The sequence below is a fragment of the Hypanus sabinus genome, chromosome 6 (assembly GCF_030144855.1).
Source record: "Hypanus sabinus isolate sHypSab1 chromosome 6, sHypSab1.hap1, whole genome shotgun sequence".
Lineage (NCBI taxonomy): Eukaryota > Metazoa > Chordata > Chondrichthyes > Myliobatiformes > Dasyatidae > Hypanus > Hypanus sabinus.
Window position 1 is genome coordinate 156,243,831 of NC_082711.1, and position 17,988 is coordinate 156,261,818.

General features: G+C 42.6%; 1 protein-coding gene across 1 annotated transcript in view; it reads left to right on the forward strand.

Annotated features, from left to right (window-relative positions):
* Positions 1 to 17,988, forward strand: part of pitpnm3 (PITPNM family member 3) — a 451,795-nt gene that overhangs the window by 347,124 nt on the left and 86,683 nt on the right. The window contains exons 13-14 of the mRNA XM_059973272.1: positions 5,885 to 6,001; positions 14,539 to 14,655. Of these exons, the coding sequence (XP_059829255.1) occupies positions 5,885 to 6,001; positions 14,539 to 14,655 (234 nt within the window). The remainder of the gene's footprint in view (positions 1 to 5,884; positions 6,002 to 14,538; positions 14,656 to 17,988) is intronic.

The following is a 17,988-nucleotide window of genomic DNA, read 5'->3' on the forward strand; positions in this document are numbered from 1 at the left end:
GATTTGTCTCCCTAAAATACTCTAATCTCTCTCTCTCAAGCATGAATGGAATCCAGTCATCTGACTTGATAAAGATGACTGTGAGTGGCTCATTTATCCAACCAGGATCTTCTTCAGTAACCCAGTGAAGTAGGCAGCGTTTTTGAGCACTTCTTTGTTTGAAAAAAGATGATCAAACCATAACTTGGGGTGACATGACCAAGATGGACGCTATTAACAATGAATAAGAATGGGTATTTGCCGACTGATTGGCTAGTACAAGGGTGCACAATTTTAAGCCAATTGGAGGAAAATATAGGGGAGATATCAGAGGTAAGTTTTTTATACGGAGAGCTGTGGGTGCATGGAATGAGTTGCTAGGGGTGGTGACATTAGGGATATTTAAGAGACTCTTATACAGGCATATGGAGGAAAGTAAGATGGAGGATTATTTGGGAGGGAAGGGTTCAGTTGATCTTAGAGTATGTTAAAAGATCAACACTTCATAGGCCAAAAGGTCTGTACTGTGCTGTTCTATGATCTACACAGAGATTGAAATGTTGTTGCACAGTCAGTCATCTGATTAAAGAGCTGACCTGGTAAAGTTTTAAAAGACAGCAAAAGATTTTAATTGAGTATATGGAGAAAAGTTATTTCCACCTGTAATATCTGAACTAAACATTTCGGAAATAAACGGTGCAACAGTAGCACTTGTGCTTTTGAACCCACTTCCCACTTCAATATGATTGTTGCTGATTGTCCAAATACAATACCTTGTACCAGCCTTTCTCCCTTTGCCCTAAGAACATCTAACCCCTCCGTCAATATATTTAATACTTTAGATTTAGCTCATTTTTATGAAAAAGAACTTCATAGGCTCGCCATTCTGTGGCAGAATAATTATTCTCACTTAATTCTTAAATTGCTTACTTCTTAGTCTTAAACTGAGATGCATGGTCCTAGAATCTCCACTTCTAGGAACATCTTTTCTGCCCTACTCCATCCAGTCTTGTCAGAGTTCATGTTTCCATGACATCCCATCTCATTCTGATCAACTTTAATATAAACTTAATTAATATTAATATGTCATTATATTAATATCTCATTAATATAAACTTAATATCTCTTTGTTCATTAGTCTTACCTTCCCTGCAATGAGTCAAGTGAATTTCCATGAACTCACTCTATTGGTCATTAGGTTTTTAATAGATCCAGTAGGAAACCTGAGAACAATTGTTGGGTTAAGAAAATGGTTAAAGTCTGGTACTCTATTGCAAAGGTAGGTGCACTGGGTAATGCTGATGCATTTGAGGGCAACAAGACAACTGTACAAAGGAGAAAAAGAACAATGTTAGGAGAAGGCAGTAAGAGTCGGCTTTCATAGACTATGAACACTGAGGGTTTTAGCGCAAGTGCCTGAACCTGAGCTCTGCATAGTCATTACTATTTATATAATAAATGTGTTCATACATAGAAATAGAATAATTACAAACTTTGACTGCGTGACACCTGGTTTGGAATCTATCCAAATAGTGGAGTACCAATCCAGGACATGAGATCTGATCGTCCATCTGCAGGTCTGTAAACCAACACCTTTTTTCCTGTCGTCCAGGAGAATCCCTGGTGGCCTGCTCAGTGAGTTAGTGTGTTGCAAGATGGAAGTCAGGAACCCCCTAGAGCAGGGGTTCCCAATACCACTAAGCAAAGGGTCCATTGACCCAGAGCACCAATATGCGGAGCTGAGAGATTGGAAATATTTGTTTTTGGACCCTTAGCTTTATGCCAGTCATTTCATTTGAGTGAGGATATTGATATGGATGACATAACCATATAACAATTACAGTACAGAAACAGGCCATCTCGGCCCTTCTAGTCTCTGCTGACATAGTTAAGTATATTTTTAATTTTAATTAGCCTTAATGTTTCAAGTTAACATATACCAGTAAAAAGTCATCAACACTTAGCAACAGTTGCAAAGACGTTTGACAATAGCTGCTAAAAAGCAGTCAGTATTTCATGGGTCTTGACTGAAGATCACCATGGCATTGGGCCAAACTGTTTAGGAGACAATAAAGCTGCTGGACAAGAAGCTTCTAATATCAGTTAAATGGACCATGTGCCTTAATCTCCACTGAGGTGAAGCAGGGAGGGGTGCTAAATAGCAGCTAATCTGATCGATGTAATTTGAAGCCTGGTGGATTATGTTAAAATTGCTCCTATGGTGAATTTCAGATGCTTCCCCCCACTCCTCCACATCCAACCCCACCAGCTGCATATAAGACACCTTTGTTTTTTATTTTCCCTGGAGACAAGCACATAAGTCCACCAGATGGCTGTACAGGAGCTGGCAATGAACTTGTATCCAGATGGCAAATGTTAGTTTGTGAGGTGTTCTCAGATTTACCTTTGGCAAAGCATTTTCTCCATTGCTTCCTGTAAATCAGGATTGATACACGAAGCTGTTATTTCTAAGTGGCTTCTTACAAAGCTACAGAAATATTATGATTGTTGCACTGGCAAAATTGAACGTTGTAATTGAGTTATTTTATTTTTTGTATCTGCTTAGCATATGATTAAAGTGCTAATATTGTCATATTAAATGCTAGCACCAGGAATGAATATTCCAGCAACTGATATGAAAAGTTCTCCAAGGGAACCTTGCTGCAACGTATTGTTTCATCAAAATCACTACATTTTAAAATAAAGTTGCTACTATTTAAAGAATATAAGAGACCCTAAGATCTTCATTTAAAACAGGCTTTTATTTTTGCAGTTTTATTCTGTTTTTACCTCCTGTTGTACATAGTTTTGATACCAATGTTTTCTTTCTCTAAAGACTTGGAACAGCCTGCAAAGGAAAATGATTGGCGGTGCCAACATTTTCTCCAGTCTACCTGCAGGGATTAGTCTGTGCAAATCCCACCGGGCTGCTGTTGCCATCTTCTCATCTGATGTCATTAGGATTGTTCCTGTCATTGAGTTTGGTTGTGAGGTCCCTGAATCCACTGCACACCTGGCCAGTGCTGTCAAACCTCAGCACTCAGCCCAAATCGGTCTGGCCTGCTGCCTGCCCTATGTTTAACTCATTTTACAGAGCACCCAGGAGCTGCGCTTGCATTGAATCAGAGCCTGGCACTACAGAGCCACATCCAGCTTGCGTTGCATTTGCCCCGAGCTTCAGTCTAAGCCTGGATCTATTCCTGTAGGTTTAGAAATTTGACTGCCACCTAGTCAGTGTGTCCGTCGTCAGTGACCATTTCAGCTGCTGGACCTCCACTGTAATCTTCCTGAGGCATGAAGCAGGACACAAGAGACCACACAGACCCCCACTTTCAGACTCAGCCACAGGGTCACAGTGGTAGTGCGGAGTCTGAATCATAGAGGGATGGGTTTAGAGCCCTGCGCACTGCAAGTGGCAGAAGAATGTATGAGCCTGGCGTGTTCATTTGTGGGGGAAGGGGAGTCGGAGAGAGTGTGTCCGGGGTCCTGCATTCTCATTGCAGGGGGTCAACATGCTGAAGGTAGAAAATTGGGTTCTGGGGTAGATATAAGGAGAGGATCAGTGCAATAGGAGGAAGATAGGACAACAATAAAGGTAAATGCTTTATTCAAAATGCAGGTATCCTGGGCCAAAACTATACCATTGAGATCATAGTTTTCCTGGGAGTGCCACACAACATGATGATCTGGCTCAGGTTCCTGGAGTATTCTGTGCCATGGAGATCTGGCACGGAAATCACACCAAAGTGCAGATAAGAGAAAATCTGTAGATGCTGGAAATCCAACCAACACAGTCAAAGTGCTGGAGGGACTCAGCAGGCCAGGCAGCATCTATAGAAAAGATTAAGCAGTTGGCGTTTCAGGCCAAGACCTGGAGAATGACTGGAGAAAAAAAAAGATGAGAAGTCAGAGTAAGAGAGGAGGAAGGGAGGAAGAAGTACAAGGTAGTGGGTGATAGGTGAAACCGGGAGAGGGGGAGGGGTGAAGTAAAGAACTGTGGGAAATTGATTGGTGAAAAAGATAAAGGGCTGGAGAAGGGAGAATCTGATAGGAGAGGACAGAAGGCCATGAAAGAAAGGGGAGGGGGAGGAGCACGGGAGGGAGGTGATGGGCAGGTAAGGAGATAAAGTGAGAGAAGGGAAAGGGAATGGCGAATGGCGAAGGAGAGGGGGCGGGACAATTACCTGAAATTTGAGAAATTAACGTTCATTCCATCAGGTTGGAGGCTACCCAGACAGAATATAAGGTGTCGCTTCTCCAACCTGAATGTGGCCTCATCACGGCAGTAGAGGAGGCCATGGACTGATATGTTGGAATGGGAATGGGAAGTAGAATTAAATATGGGTGGCCACTGAGAGATCCCGCTTTTTCTGGCAGACAGAGCATAGGTACTAGGTGAAGCGGTCTCCCAATCTACGTTGGATCTCACCGATATAAAGGAGGCCACACCAGGAGCACTGGATATAGTAGATGACCCCAACAGATTCACAGGTGAAGTGTTGCCTCACCTGGAAGGACTATTTGGGGCCCTGAATGGTAGTGAGGGAGGAGGTGTAGGGGCAGATGTAACATTTGTTCCGCTTGTAAGGATAAGTACCAAAAAGGAGATCAGTGGGGAGGGCAGATGGACAAGGGAGTTGCATAGGGAGTAATCTCTGTGGAAAGTGGAAAGTGGAGGAGGGATGGGGAGATCTCGTTGGAGTTGGCAGAAGTTATGGAAAATTATTTGCTAGTCTTGCGGGGTGGTAGGTGAGGACAAGAAGAGCCCTATCTTCCTATAAGGTGGAGGTTGGATGTGGGGAGGACAGACATGCGTGAAATGGAAAAGATGCGGGTGAGGACGGCATTGATGGTGGAAGAAGGAAAGCACCTTTCTTTGAAGAAGGAAGTCATTTCATTAATCCTTGAACGAAATGCTTCATCCTGAGAGCAGATGTGTCAAGGATGGAGGAATTGAGAGAAGGAAATGGCATTTTTACAACTGACAGGGTGGCAAGAGGTATAGTCCAGGTAACTGAGAATCAGTGTGTTTATAGAAGATAACAGTAGATAAGCTTTTTTTCCGGAGATAGAGACAGAGAGATCAAGAAAGGGGAGGGAGGTGTTGGAAACGGACCAGGAAAATTTGAGGGCAGGGTGGAAATTGGAGGCAAAGTTGATGAAGTCAACGAGCTCAGCATGGGTGCAGGAGGCAGCACCATTGCAGTTGTTGATGTAGCGTAGGAGAAGTTTGGAAGTGACTGGAACCTGTCTTCATCACACTTCGCTCGAGAATGAACAATCAACTTTCAATTGTCCGGACAGCAAATATGTGATTGCATTTCATGTTTCCAGAATTGCCCTATGTCAGTGAAAATTAGTCAGTGTTCCTGTTCTACCTAACAGCCTGGTAAATCTAGGGTAATGGGGGCATTGCCTACCCAGGTTTTTATATGTTAGAATAAACCAGCATATATCTCTGTTGATATAGCATCCCCACTAATGAAAATTTACATTGTGAATAGGATTTACATAAGGAGGTCAGTCTAAAACACAGTTTAATGTTATATTTTGTGATGTAAATAATGAATCATTTACATATTCATGAAAAAGTATTCTGTTTCACTGTCTACAGAGTCCCATGCTCAACTTCATCTCTACATTTTAGCATAAGCTAATAAAGCTTGCTTGGAATACTGAGTGCAAATTAATCTCTACTAGTTAATCATCATTTGTAGTAGAAAAGTATCTCTTCCTCTTTTATTAGAGCAACTTCTGTGTGCAGTGAATATGTGTTATAATAGCTTTCTGTATGGTTTATCTGTGAGGCTGCTGTAACTAACATGGGTTGTTTGAGAGGTTGTACTGTGTCCTAGTGTGTGATACCGAGGCTCTTGTATTTATAGCTGAATTTTTCCAATTGCAGGTAATGAGGTATGAAAGTGTGAACATAAAGGAGAACGACAGCAAGGATCCATCCGCATGCAGTGAGTCAAGTCCTCGGGAGAAATGGCTTCGCAGACGAACACACGTGAAGCTCAGGGTTTGTTTCAATTGAGTTTGAATATATAAAGAAGTGTCTAAGAAAATAACAGGCTATTGGCCCAGATGCTATTTGTGACCCAGTGTAGGTTTGTACATGACTATCACAGCTTTCGAAACAAACTGCAACACTGCCTCTTAATGGTCAGAAGCAGAAATGAAGAGATTGCTTCAGTTTATTTGAAGTAACACACACACACATACACACACACACACACACACACACACACACACACACACACACACACACACACACACACACACACACACACACACACACACACACACACATATTACTAGAGGAACACAGCAGTCAGGCAGTAGCTATGCAAAGGAATAAAGAGTCAACATTTTGGGCCAAGACCCTTCATAAGGACTGGAAAGGAAGGGGGAAGAACTGAGAATAAGAGGGTGAAGGGAGTTAAACCTGGCCAGTGATAGGTGAATCCAGGTGAAGGGGAAATTAGGTGGGTGGGGAGGATGGAATCTGGGAGGTGATAGGTAGAAAAAGGTAAAGGGCTGAAGATGAAGGAATGTGATAAGAGAGGAGAGTGGACCATGGTAGAAATGGAAGGAGGAGGAGCCCCAGAGGGAGGTGATAGGCGGGTGAGGTGAAGAGAAGGGATTAGAAGGGAATCAGATGGGGAATGAAAAAAGAGAGAAGGGAAAGGGGAGAAAGGAAGTTAGAGAAATTGATCTTCATGGTGTCAGGCTGGAGGCTACCCAAACGGAATATAATGCGATGCTCCTCCAACCTGAGAGTGGACCAACATGTCGGAATAGGAATGAGGATTGGCAATCTCTTTGCAGTGTATCTTGAGTAAAATGCACTTTGTATGCTGATACCTACCCTGAGGACTAAACCAAAAAATTGTTTGAACAGTTGATAGTGTGCTTCCTACCCACAGCCTTGGAACAAACAGAAATCTTGACCAAGATTGCTTGAAATGTAAGATTATTCTGTACTTTTTCCACCTGTCACCCAAAAGAAATTGGTACCAGGGTAAAATATATTTTTACTTTTATATTTATATACTGTGGCATAGTGAATAGCACTACACTTTACAGTACAGGTGACCCAGGTTCAATTCCCTCTGTTGCCTTTAAGGAGTTTGTACCTTCTCCCTGTGACCATGTGGGTTTCCTCCAGGGGCTCTTGTTTCCTTGCACAGTCTAAAGACGGACCAGTTGGTAGGTTAATTGGTCAATATAAATCATCCCATGATTAGACTGGGATTAAATCAGGGGATTGCTGAGCAGCGCGGCTCGAAGGGCTGCTAGGGCCTATTCCCTGCTGTATCTCAATGAACATTAAATAGATAGATTATAATATATACTCATTCTCTAAGCATTGTACAATTTTTTGCAAGATAAAACTGGAAAGTATTTTTTTCTGTAATGACCTTTGCAAAGTGGAGCTGACTGAAAGAAAATGACTATCTGGATGCACAGTTTCTGGGTTAATTTAAAGATTAGCACCCTTCCTTTATTCCTCCACCCCACTCATTTAACTCATCATCGGACCACTCCATGTTTAAAGCTGTCCTTAAACTTGATGAAAGCATATCCTCTTTGGCAGGGAATGTGAAAGGGAGCATAATAAACAACATACAGGTGTGCGCCACTTAACGTCCGTTCGGACAATGTCCGATCGCGTATACGTCCGTAGTCCTGATCGGAGAACATGACGTAGCGGACATAACCAATCTCGAGTATCGCACATCTCTTGAGTGTAGTAGCGTTATCTCTCTGTTTAATTTTCTTTCAAAAACATTACCATAAAGTGCATCATGGCTTCCAAACGCAGCAAAACCACTCCTAGTGATAGCAGCAGCAAGAGGCAAAGTATATATTAAGTGCTCGCACAACGTCCAAATCACATAACACCTGATTTCACAGAACATATCGTGGAACTTAAGTGACGCATACCTGTAAATGAACGGTGAGAAATTGCATTGCTGTTAGATAGAGAGGAGTCTGGATATCCTAATGCATGATTTGTATAATGTTAGTATGTAGAACACTAGTATTAACAAAGCAAATGGAATGGTGATGCATCGGTCTAAAACAATTTAACACAGAGTGGTTAGATGTCCGTAATATAGGAATTTGCTGAGGCCACATCCGAGTATAGTCTAAAGTCTTCTTAAAGGAAACATATTGATGCATTGGAAGGTTTACTCAACTGTTACCTGGAATGGCTGGGTTGCATTATAAGGAAAAGTTGGAAAGGAAAGACTTCTACCCACTGGAAATCAGAAGAATAAGAAGAGTGCTTGAGACATACAAGATTTTGAGGGGTCTTGATAGGTTAAAGGTAGAAAGAATGATCTTCTCATGGGAGAATCCAGAATGAGGGAATTGTGTTTAAAAAAAAGGGGTCCTCCATTCAAGACTGAAATGCAATAAATTTTATCTTCCCTCTAATGATCTTGTGTTCTTGGATTTCTCTTCTTCAAAGGATGTTGGAAGCAGAATTTCTGATTATTATGATTAAGGCGGGGCAAGTAATTTCTTGACATGAAAGAGGGTGGAAGGGTGGCCACATGCATATGGGGAAGTAGAATTGACATTACAGTCAAAATTAGCCGTGATCTTATTAAGTGGCAGAGGAGGCTCTGTAAACAAAATGGCCGTTTTCTGTTTCTGATTATTTTTTTCCTGCAGATCAGTTTTTTATTTTTTTCTATTATGATCCATTAGAAAGACTGTTTAGATAAATTTTCAATTTGTTTTTGTTTTGCTAATTCCAGGTCATATTGTAATGCACGTGGCATTCTAATAGATCTGCCTGATGAAGCCTGGTGGCAGAAAGCCATTAAGTATAAATTCACTTAAGCTGTCTAATGTACTTTGATATATCATAAGCATTTTAGAGTCTTATTAATTTCACTAAACAGTTCTTGTCTTGCCACTTGTGACTTGTGATGTTTTAATGGAAGCCCACAAAGTGCATTTTCTGTTATGTTTAATATATAAATATCAGCTTGTTTTCAAGTAGATATACAAACTTCTAAAATAAATACTGCATTAACAAAACACACTCTTGTCTACCCCAATGGCCCCAACTCAGTTTGCTACTAAATAATTAGCAGCAAATAATCTAGAAACACGAGACTCTTTGATTCTTCTCTGATTAGGTAAAATAATCTCTGGTCTGGTTTCCTTACTTAAGTACTTCAGCCCACTTTCATGTTTTTTTTTTGTTTATTGATGAGGAATTTCAAACCTTCATTTCCTTTCAAGGATGCTGAAGTACTGCAGATGTTGGAGACCTGAAATAAAAAATAAAGATGTGCAAAAATCACAGCTGGATAGGCAGCACTTGTGCAAAAGACCCAGAGCTAATATATGACCAGAGCACATAAATGAGCTTATGTCTTGCCATCCCCTTTTCTCAATTCCTCTGTCTCCACCATATCTCCCCTCAGGATGAGACTTTTCATTCCAGAACTAAGGATATGTTGTCCTTCTTCAAAAAAAAAGGAATTCTTCCAGCACCAACGCTACCCTCAACTGCATCTCTTCTATTTCATGCACGTCAGCTCTTACCCCATCCTTCCACCTCCCCACCAAGGATAAGGTTCCTTTTGTCCTCACCAACCATCCCACCAACCTCTGTGTCCAGCACATAACTTCTGCCATCTCCAGTGGGATCTCACCACCAAGCACATCTTTCCCTCCTTCCCACTTTCTGTTTTCCACAGGGATCACTTCCTACATGGCTCCCTTGTCCATTTGTCCCTGCCCACTAATCTCCCTGCTGGCACATCCTTGCAAGCAGAGCAAGTGTTACACCTACCCCCTACATCTCCTCCCTCACTAACATTCAGGGCCCCAAATAGTGCTTCCAGGTGAGGTGATACTTCACCTGTGAGGCTGTTGGGGGTTGTATACAGTGTTTGGTGTCCCTGGTGTGGTCTCCTGATTATCAGTAAGACCTGACGTAGATTGGAAGACAGTTTTGCCGAACACTTACGCTCCATCTGCTGGAAAATGTGGAATCTCCCAGTGGCCACCCATTTTCATTTCGCTTCCCATTCCCATTCTGACCTGTCAGTCCACGGCCTCCTCTACTGCTCAGATGTGGCCACACTCAGGTTAGAGGAGCCACCTTATATTCCATCTCAGTAGCCTCCAACCTGATGGCATAAACATCGATTTCTTGAACTTCCCGCACTGCCTCCCGCCTCACTATTCCCCATTCTCATTTCCCTCTCTCACCTTATCTCCTTGCCAGCCCATCACTTCCCTTTGGTGCTCCTCCCTCTTCCCTTTCTTCCATGGCCTTCTGTTCTCTCCTATCAGATTCCCCCTTCTCCAGCCATTATCTCATACACCAATCAACTTTCCAACTTTTTACTTCAGCCTTCCCCTTTCCTGGTTTCATCTATCACCCACTACCTTGTGCTTCTTCCTCCCCTCCCCCACCTTCTTGCTGTGACTTCTCATCTTTTCTTCCCAGTTCTGATGAAGTGGCTTAGCCTGAAATGTCGGCTGTGTATTCTTTTCCATAAATGCTGCCTGGCCTGCTGAGTTCCTCCTGCATTTTGTGTGCTGCCTGGCCCTTAGAATGTGGAGGGTTGTGTCAGATGGAGCATTTTCTGCCTGGAGGTCAGTAACCAGTGGTGGTCTGCAGCGACCTGTTCTGGGACCTCTGTTGATTGTGATTTTTTTATAAGTTTCCTGGATGAGAAAGTGGAAGGGTAGGTTAGTAAGTTTGCAGATGCTGCTGAAGGTGGTAGGATTGAGGACGATGTAGAAGGTTGTCATAGGTTGCACCAGGACATTGACAAGACGGAGAGTTGTGCTGAGAAGTGGTTGATGGTGTTCACTTCCATAAAAGTGTGTAAGGTTGAATTTGAAGGCAGGATACAGAGTTAATGGCAAGATTCTTAGCAGTGTAGAGAAACAGGGGATTTGGGGTCCTTGTCCATAGATTTCTCAAAGTTGCCATGCAAATTGATAAGGTTGTTAAAAAGGTGTATGGTGTGTAGGCCTTCATTTGTCAGGAGGCTGAGCTCAAAAGGCACGAGTTAATGTTGCAGCCTGATAAACCACCCGTTAGATCACACTTGTTTATATACAGCATCTTGGTAAATTTTATATACAGCATCTTAGTAAACCAAGTACATCGTTCCCTCCCTACCCCTCACAGCTTTTCGCAGGGATTGTTCCCTCCGCAACTACCTGGTCCACGTGTCCCTCCCCACAGAACTCCCACCTGGCACTTATCCTTGCAAGCGCAAATGCTACACCTGTCCCCACACCTCCCCTCTTACCACTGTTACGAGCCCCGTAACTGGGTCACTTACCAGCAAAGATAGAGAGGTCCGTTGAAGTCTGATGGTACTATTTTTAACAGTATTTATTAGTAAAAATACACAAAAATAATATCAATGCAACCATACAGATAATATACGTCGTCAATACTAAATCTAAAAGTGCGGGTATAATAATAATCAATAAGAAATAAGCTCTATCGTTGTCTAGGGGATAACGTATTGTCCGATGGAAATATAAAAGTCACTCAGTTCATTCAGGCTGCAGCCTTTTGTTTGGAGAGAGAGAGATTTTTAGAAACTTGCCGGCTTTCCTTTTATGATTTCGATCCGTCAGAAGTCCCGTTGGTGTGGCCGTTCACTTGTGGTCTCTCCTTTAGCTAAGCCGTTCTTCCGTGATGAGCCCGCTACCCTGGCAAGGGAGGACGCACATGGGCCCCCACCGGCTTTTGCTATAAAACGCTGTCACTGGATTTCCAGCATTTCTCCTTGTGCGTCTAAAGGGGTTGTTCCCCAGACCCTCTTTTATCCTTACTCACGGGGTCTCAGATGCCAATCAGGTTGGGATGATGCAATCCCTCAACCAGCCCACTCTGGTCATCCCCTGAGGGGCTTCAATGAATAGTACAGTACTCAATACACAATTCCGTCTCCAAGAGACAATGGCCGTTATCAGTGGCTTTGTTTCGCTGAGCCCAGGACACATTCCAAACCCTGTGGTTTCTGCATGTCTCTCTCTCATTTCCTGGGTCCCAGACCTGAATTAATAGCGATCTTGCGATTCTCAAAAAGAAGGGAGCGACTTTGTACCCTTCGGCCCCTCGGAGTTGTGGCACATTCGTAACACCCCCTTCCTTCAAAGATTTTTACCATCAGTAAAAATGAATTAATACAGAGTCTTACAGGATTTTAGAATCTAACACAATACAAAAGAGTTTTTTTTCACTACAGCTAAATACAGTTATACATTCAATTCAGCATCTAAACAGTTAGCAATTACATTGTCACTTCCTTTAAGAGTTGTGGCACAACTGTAACACCACCATTCTGGGCCCCAGACAGTCCTTCCAGGTGAGGCAACACTTGACCTGTGAGCCTCCTGCAGTCATCTATTGCATCCGGTGCTCCCGGTGCGGCCATCAGCGAGACCCGACGCAGATTGGGGGACCGCTTTGTCGAGCACCTCTGCTCCGTCCGTCACAATGGACAGGACCTCCCGGTTGCCACCCACTTCAACTCTGCCTCTCATTCCCATCTAGATATGACCATACATGGCCTCCTCTACTGCCTTGAGGCCAAACTCAGGTTGGAGGAGCAACACCTCATCTACCGTCTGGGTAGCCTCCAGCCTGGTGGTATGAACATTGAATTCTCCAATTTCTGGTAATTCCCTCCCCCTCCCCCTTCCCCTATCCCAGGTCCCTCTCTGCCTCTCTCCCCTTTCAACTTTCTGCTTCTTTATCTCTACAGTTCTTTCATGATTATCCCCTCCCCCTCCCCCTTTATCTTTCCTGTGATTGGTTTTCCACTTGGAGCTTCTAGGCCATACCCCCTCCCCTATCTCTATTTGGCCCTCTCTTCCCCCCCCCCCACCCTCCATTCCTGATGAAGGGTCTTGGCCCGAAACTTTGGCTTCTCTTTTCTCACGGATGCTGCCTGACCTGCTGAGTTCTTCCAGCGTCGTGTACGTATATTTTGGTAAATTTCCTCTGCACCCTCTCTACAGCTTAGTGTTAATTTCTGGTTGCTTCGTTATAGGAAGGATGTGGAAGCTGTAGAGAGGGTGCAGAGGAAATTTACCAAGATGCTACCTAGATTAGAGAGCATGTCTTATGAGGAGAGTTTGAGGGAGCTAAGGCTAAGGGAATAAAAAAGGTGACTTAATAGAGGTGTACAAGACAATAAGAAGCATACTTCAATTGGATAGCCAGAGACTTCATCCCAGGGTAAAAATGCCTCATACAAGAAGACAGAATTTTAAGGTGATTGGAGGGAAGTATAGTGGGGATGTCAGAGCTATGTTTATTACACAGAGAGTGGTAGGTGCATGCACTGCTCTGGCAGGGGTGGTGGTAGAATCAGCTACATTCAGGACATTTAAGAAACTGTTGGACACATGGATGATAGAAAAATGGAGGGCTATGTAGGTGGGAATAGTGAAATTGAACCTTAGTGTAAAGTCAGCTCAGCATTGTGCTGCTGTGTTCTATGTTTTATTCTTTGGATAGACCTGGTAGTTAAACAATTTGTACCACACATGAATCCAAGAAGCCCATTCTTGTGAAATTCAAACTGTAGCGAACTTATTTATTAAAATACTTCGCTTATTTCTTAGATGTTATGGTTGTGTTTTGAGAAATTCATGCTTTGAACAACATTGCTCAAGTACAAACAAGTAAAAGGAATGAAGGTAAAAAAAATCAAACATTTCTAGTTATGACGCCAGGTTTCTGACCTGACTCTCTTGATAACCCCAAAGATTTGCTGAATATTTCCAGGATTTTCTTTTTTTCTTTTAGATTTCTAACATCTGCAGATTTTTTTGATTTTCATATATTTACTTCACTTATTCCTGCCTAGTATCTAGCTCCCTATGCCTAAATAATTTTCTTTAGCTTACTGAGCGATGGAAAAGTGGTGATCTCATATTTCATGTGCAATGTGAGATGACCTCTTTTTCACCACCACACCCTGCTTTATATCCCACCCAATCTCCCGGGTAAGTGGGAGGATCACAGAATTAACAGTTCTCAGAGGCCTCTCAGGCCAATGGTTAACTTCTTGCGAGTTTAATTTTATATCGTTCAGTTCAGTCCTCTTGTATTCCACAGATGATGTACATTTGTTACAGAGTTAAACTACACAGAAATTGTCCCTTCAGCCCACAATCAAGCACCAATTTGTCATTCCCTGCATTCTCCTCATTCACTCCCGAAATTCACCTTCACCTGCACACTCGGGGCAATTTACTGTGCAAAATAAACTGCCCCCCCTGCCCCAACGTACATGCCTTGGGGGTGTGGGAGGAAGCAGGAGAACCATGATGATGCCCACGTGATTGTAGGGAGAATGTGTAGTTTCCACCGGAGTGAACAGGGTCACTGGGATGGTGAGGTAACTCCATAAGCTGTGCCACTGCACCTTTCTGCTTTTGCCCAAAGAAGGATTGCATTCTGCGGACTGCCTGATCAATGATGTGTCAAGAGAGAACATGTGCTTAAAAATACACGTTTTCAAATTCTGTTTCTTTTCCAAGAATGTCACAGCGAATCACAGAGCCAATGATGTCATCGTGGTGGAAGGTGTCCCTCAGACGCTGGTGGGGAGGTTTATGTATGGTCCTCTCGACATGGTCACCCTGACTGGAGAAAAGGTACCAATAAATTTGTTTGTCCGGTGTTGAAAGCTGTCCCAGTGTTTGCTGCAGCCCTGTAAAATGTGAGAAATGAGTGAAGATGGGAGTGAACTTCAAACAACTTCAGTGCACTAGAACATTATGAGTTACATTCAAGCACATTGAAATACCTTTACATATGTTAAATTACAAAGCAAATAAAGCATTTAAAAATATGAGAAACGCTTAAAAGTGAGTTTTTGAAATAATAGTCTATCTGAAAGTCTTTTTTAAATTGCCAAATTCTCAGCTGAAGCTTTGCGGCTATTCACTTCCATTGAACTCAAAGGGAGAATCCTGTGCACTGCCCCTCACGGGATGCAGAGTGGCCCCAGCAAATTTATAAGCAAAGTGTACTGCAGTTGCTTAAGTTCCCCCTGCCAGTGAACTTCACGATGAGCTCTGTGCTGGAGGGCTGCTTAACAGTAGATCACTGAAGTAGTGGGACAGTCTTGCACTGAGGGGGGCATGGTTGTAACATAGTTAAAAGGGGCGGCAAGGCAGAGTAGCAGTTAGTGCACTGCTTTATGGAGTAGTGATCATGGTTCAATTCCTGCCACTGTCTGTATGTTATCCCCATGGCAGATCGGTTTGGTCCAGGTGCATTGATTTCCACCCACATCCCAAATGCATGCAGATTAGAAAAGCTTAGTAAATTGTGAACATCCTATGAAGTGGCTGGATGCATGGTCACACTTACCGGCTCATCCTTGGACAGAGTTGTGTTGAAACAAATGATGCATTTCACTGAAATGATGCGTTTCAATGTCTATATATTTTTAATAAGTTTTTTAACTTTATCTTTAAGATAAAAGAGCAGACATTTGAAACTAAGGTACATAAGATATTTCTTGTTGCAGAATATGATGAATGTCTTGGAATTTTCTATCCCAGATGGTTGTCGAGGGTTTTTTCAGAGAGGAAAAATATCAATCTTTGGAAGCTTGGGGATTGAAATCCTTGAGGCTCAGAAGAGTTGTTGGGCCCTAGGCAGGTTAGCCTGGTTGTCTTGAATGGTGGTGCAGCTGTCGATAATGGTGACTTATGATGGCAAAGGTGGACAACGTGCCATTATTACTCTGTCCTGTCAGAACCTAGAAGAGGGTTTACTGCAGTGGGTAAGGATAGGTATCATTAAGGTATTCTTGTGCATTGCAAAGATGTCAGAAGCCTGCTTGACGGCTGAAGTAAGAAAGTGCAAATTTGCAGAAAGACTTCTTTTGAGAAGTTACTTTGCAGATCAGTCTATGCCACTAATATCCAAACACAGTCCATGTAATTATTCCTAATGCAAAGTATATGTCATAATTTTCTTGCTGATTACATGGCACCTGTGAAATTGCCAACTTGTGTAGTTGTGTCATGTCAAGTGTAATCACTCTTCCAGCATTGATTGCATAATCACTTTCAAAGCACAGCCTATATGCACTCTGTGGGCACAGTCCTTTTAAACATTGTCTGAGCACAGGCCATGTAATCTATCTGAGTACTGACTGTGTAGCCACATATAGGGTATCGCCCGTGTAATTGGTCTTCTGTCACAGGCTACATAACCACACTCCAAGCATACAGTGGTGCTAGAAAGATTGTAAACCATGTAGAATTTTCTCTATTTCTACATAAATATTACCTAAAATGCAATCAGATCTTCAAGCAAGTCCTAAAACTAGATAAGGACAACCTAATTAAATAAGTAACACAGAAAACACAGAACAATTATAGTTGTTCACTTATTTATTGAGAAAAATGGTCCAATATTCCATGTATTTGTTGGAAAAAGTATGGGAAACTTTGCTTTCAGAAACTGATGTGCCCCCCCCCCCCCCCCCCACCCCTTGTGTAGCAGTAACTTTAACCAAAAGTTTCAGGTAATGTTGATCAGGCCTGCACGTCAGCTTGGAGGAATTTTAGGCCATTCCTCCTTACAATACTGTTTCAACTCTGGGATGGTGGTGGGCTTTCTTGCATGAAATGCTTGCTTTAAGTAATCCACAACATTTCCATAAGATTAAGGTTAGGGCTCTGACGCGGCCATTCCGAAATACAACTTTTCTTCTTTTTAAGCCATTATGTTGTTAATTTACTCTTGTCTTTTGGATCCTTGTCTTGTTGCATTATCCAAATTCTATCAAGCTTCAGGTGACGAACTGCTACCCTGACGCTCTCCTGTAAAATGTCTTGATTCAGTTTTGAATTCACTGTTTCCTCAATGATTGCAAGTTGTCCAGGCCCTGAGGCAGCAAAGCAGCCCCAAGCCATAATGCTCCTTCTGCCATGCTTCATAGTTGGGATGACGTTTTGGTGTTGGTGTGCAGTGTCATTTTTTTTCTCCAAATATAGAAATGTGCACAGTTGTCAAAAAAATTCAACTTTCATCTCAACTGTCTACAAAACACTGTCCCAGAAGCATGGCAGAACATTCAGAAGGTCTTTTGTAAACGTGAGACGTACAGCAATGTGTTTTTTTTTGGAGAGCAGTAGTTTCCTCCATGGTGTCTGTCTATGAACACCGTTCTTATTCAGTGTTTTTCTTATAGTGGACACATGATCAGAGACTTTAGCAAGTTCTAAACATTTCTGCATGTCTTTTGCTGTTACCTTTGGGTTCTTTATCACCTCCTTCAGTGTTGTTAAGAAGGCGTAAAGTGTGTTGGCTTGCAACAAACATGGGATTGAGTTCAACAGCTGTGAGGTAATGTTATAGTAATATAAGACCTTGGACAGACTGCACTTGGACTACTGTGCTCATTTCTGGTCACCTCACTACAGGAAGGATGTGGATACTATAGAGAGAGTGCAGAGGAGATTTACGAGGACGTTGCCTGGATTAGAGAGCGTACCTTATGAAAATAGGTTAAGTGAACTTGGCCTTTTCTCTTTGGAGTGACGGAGGATGAGAGGTGACCTGATAGAGGTGTATAAGATGGTGAGGGGTCTTGACTGTGTGGATAGCCAGAGGTTTTTCTTAGGGCTGAAATGGCTAACATGAGGAGGCATAGTTTTAAGGTGCTTGGAAATAGGTACTGAGGGGATGTCAGAGGTAAATCTTTGCACAAAGAGTGGTGGGTGCACGAAATGTACTGCCGGTGGGAGTGGTGGAAGCGGATACAAGAGAGTCTTTTAAGAGCCTCTTAGATAGGTACATGGAGCTTAGAAAAATAAGGGCTACGTGCTAGGGAAATTCTAGGCAGTTTCCAGAGCAGGTTACATGGTTGGCACAACATTGTGGGCTGAAGGGCTAGTACTGTGAAGTAGATTTCTATGTTCTATGTTCCTTCAGCATTGCATATTGTGCTCTTGGTGTGATCTTTG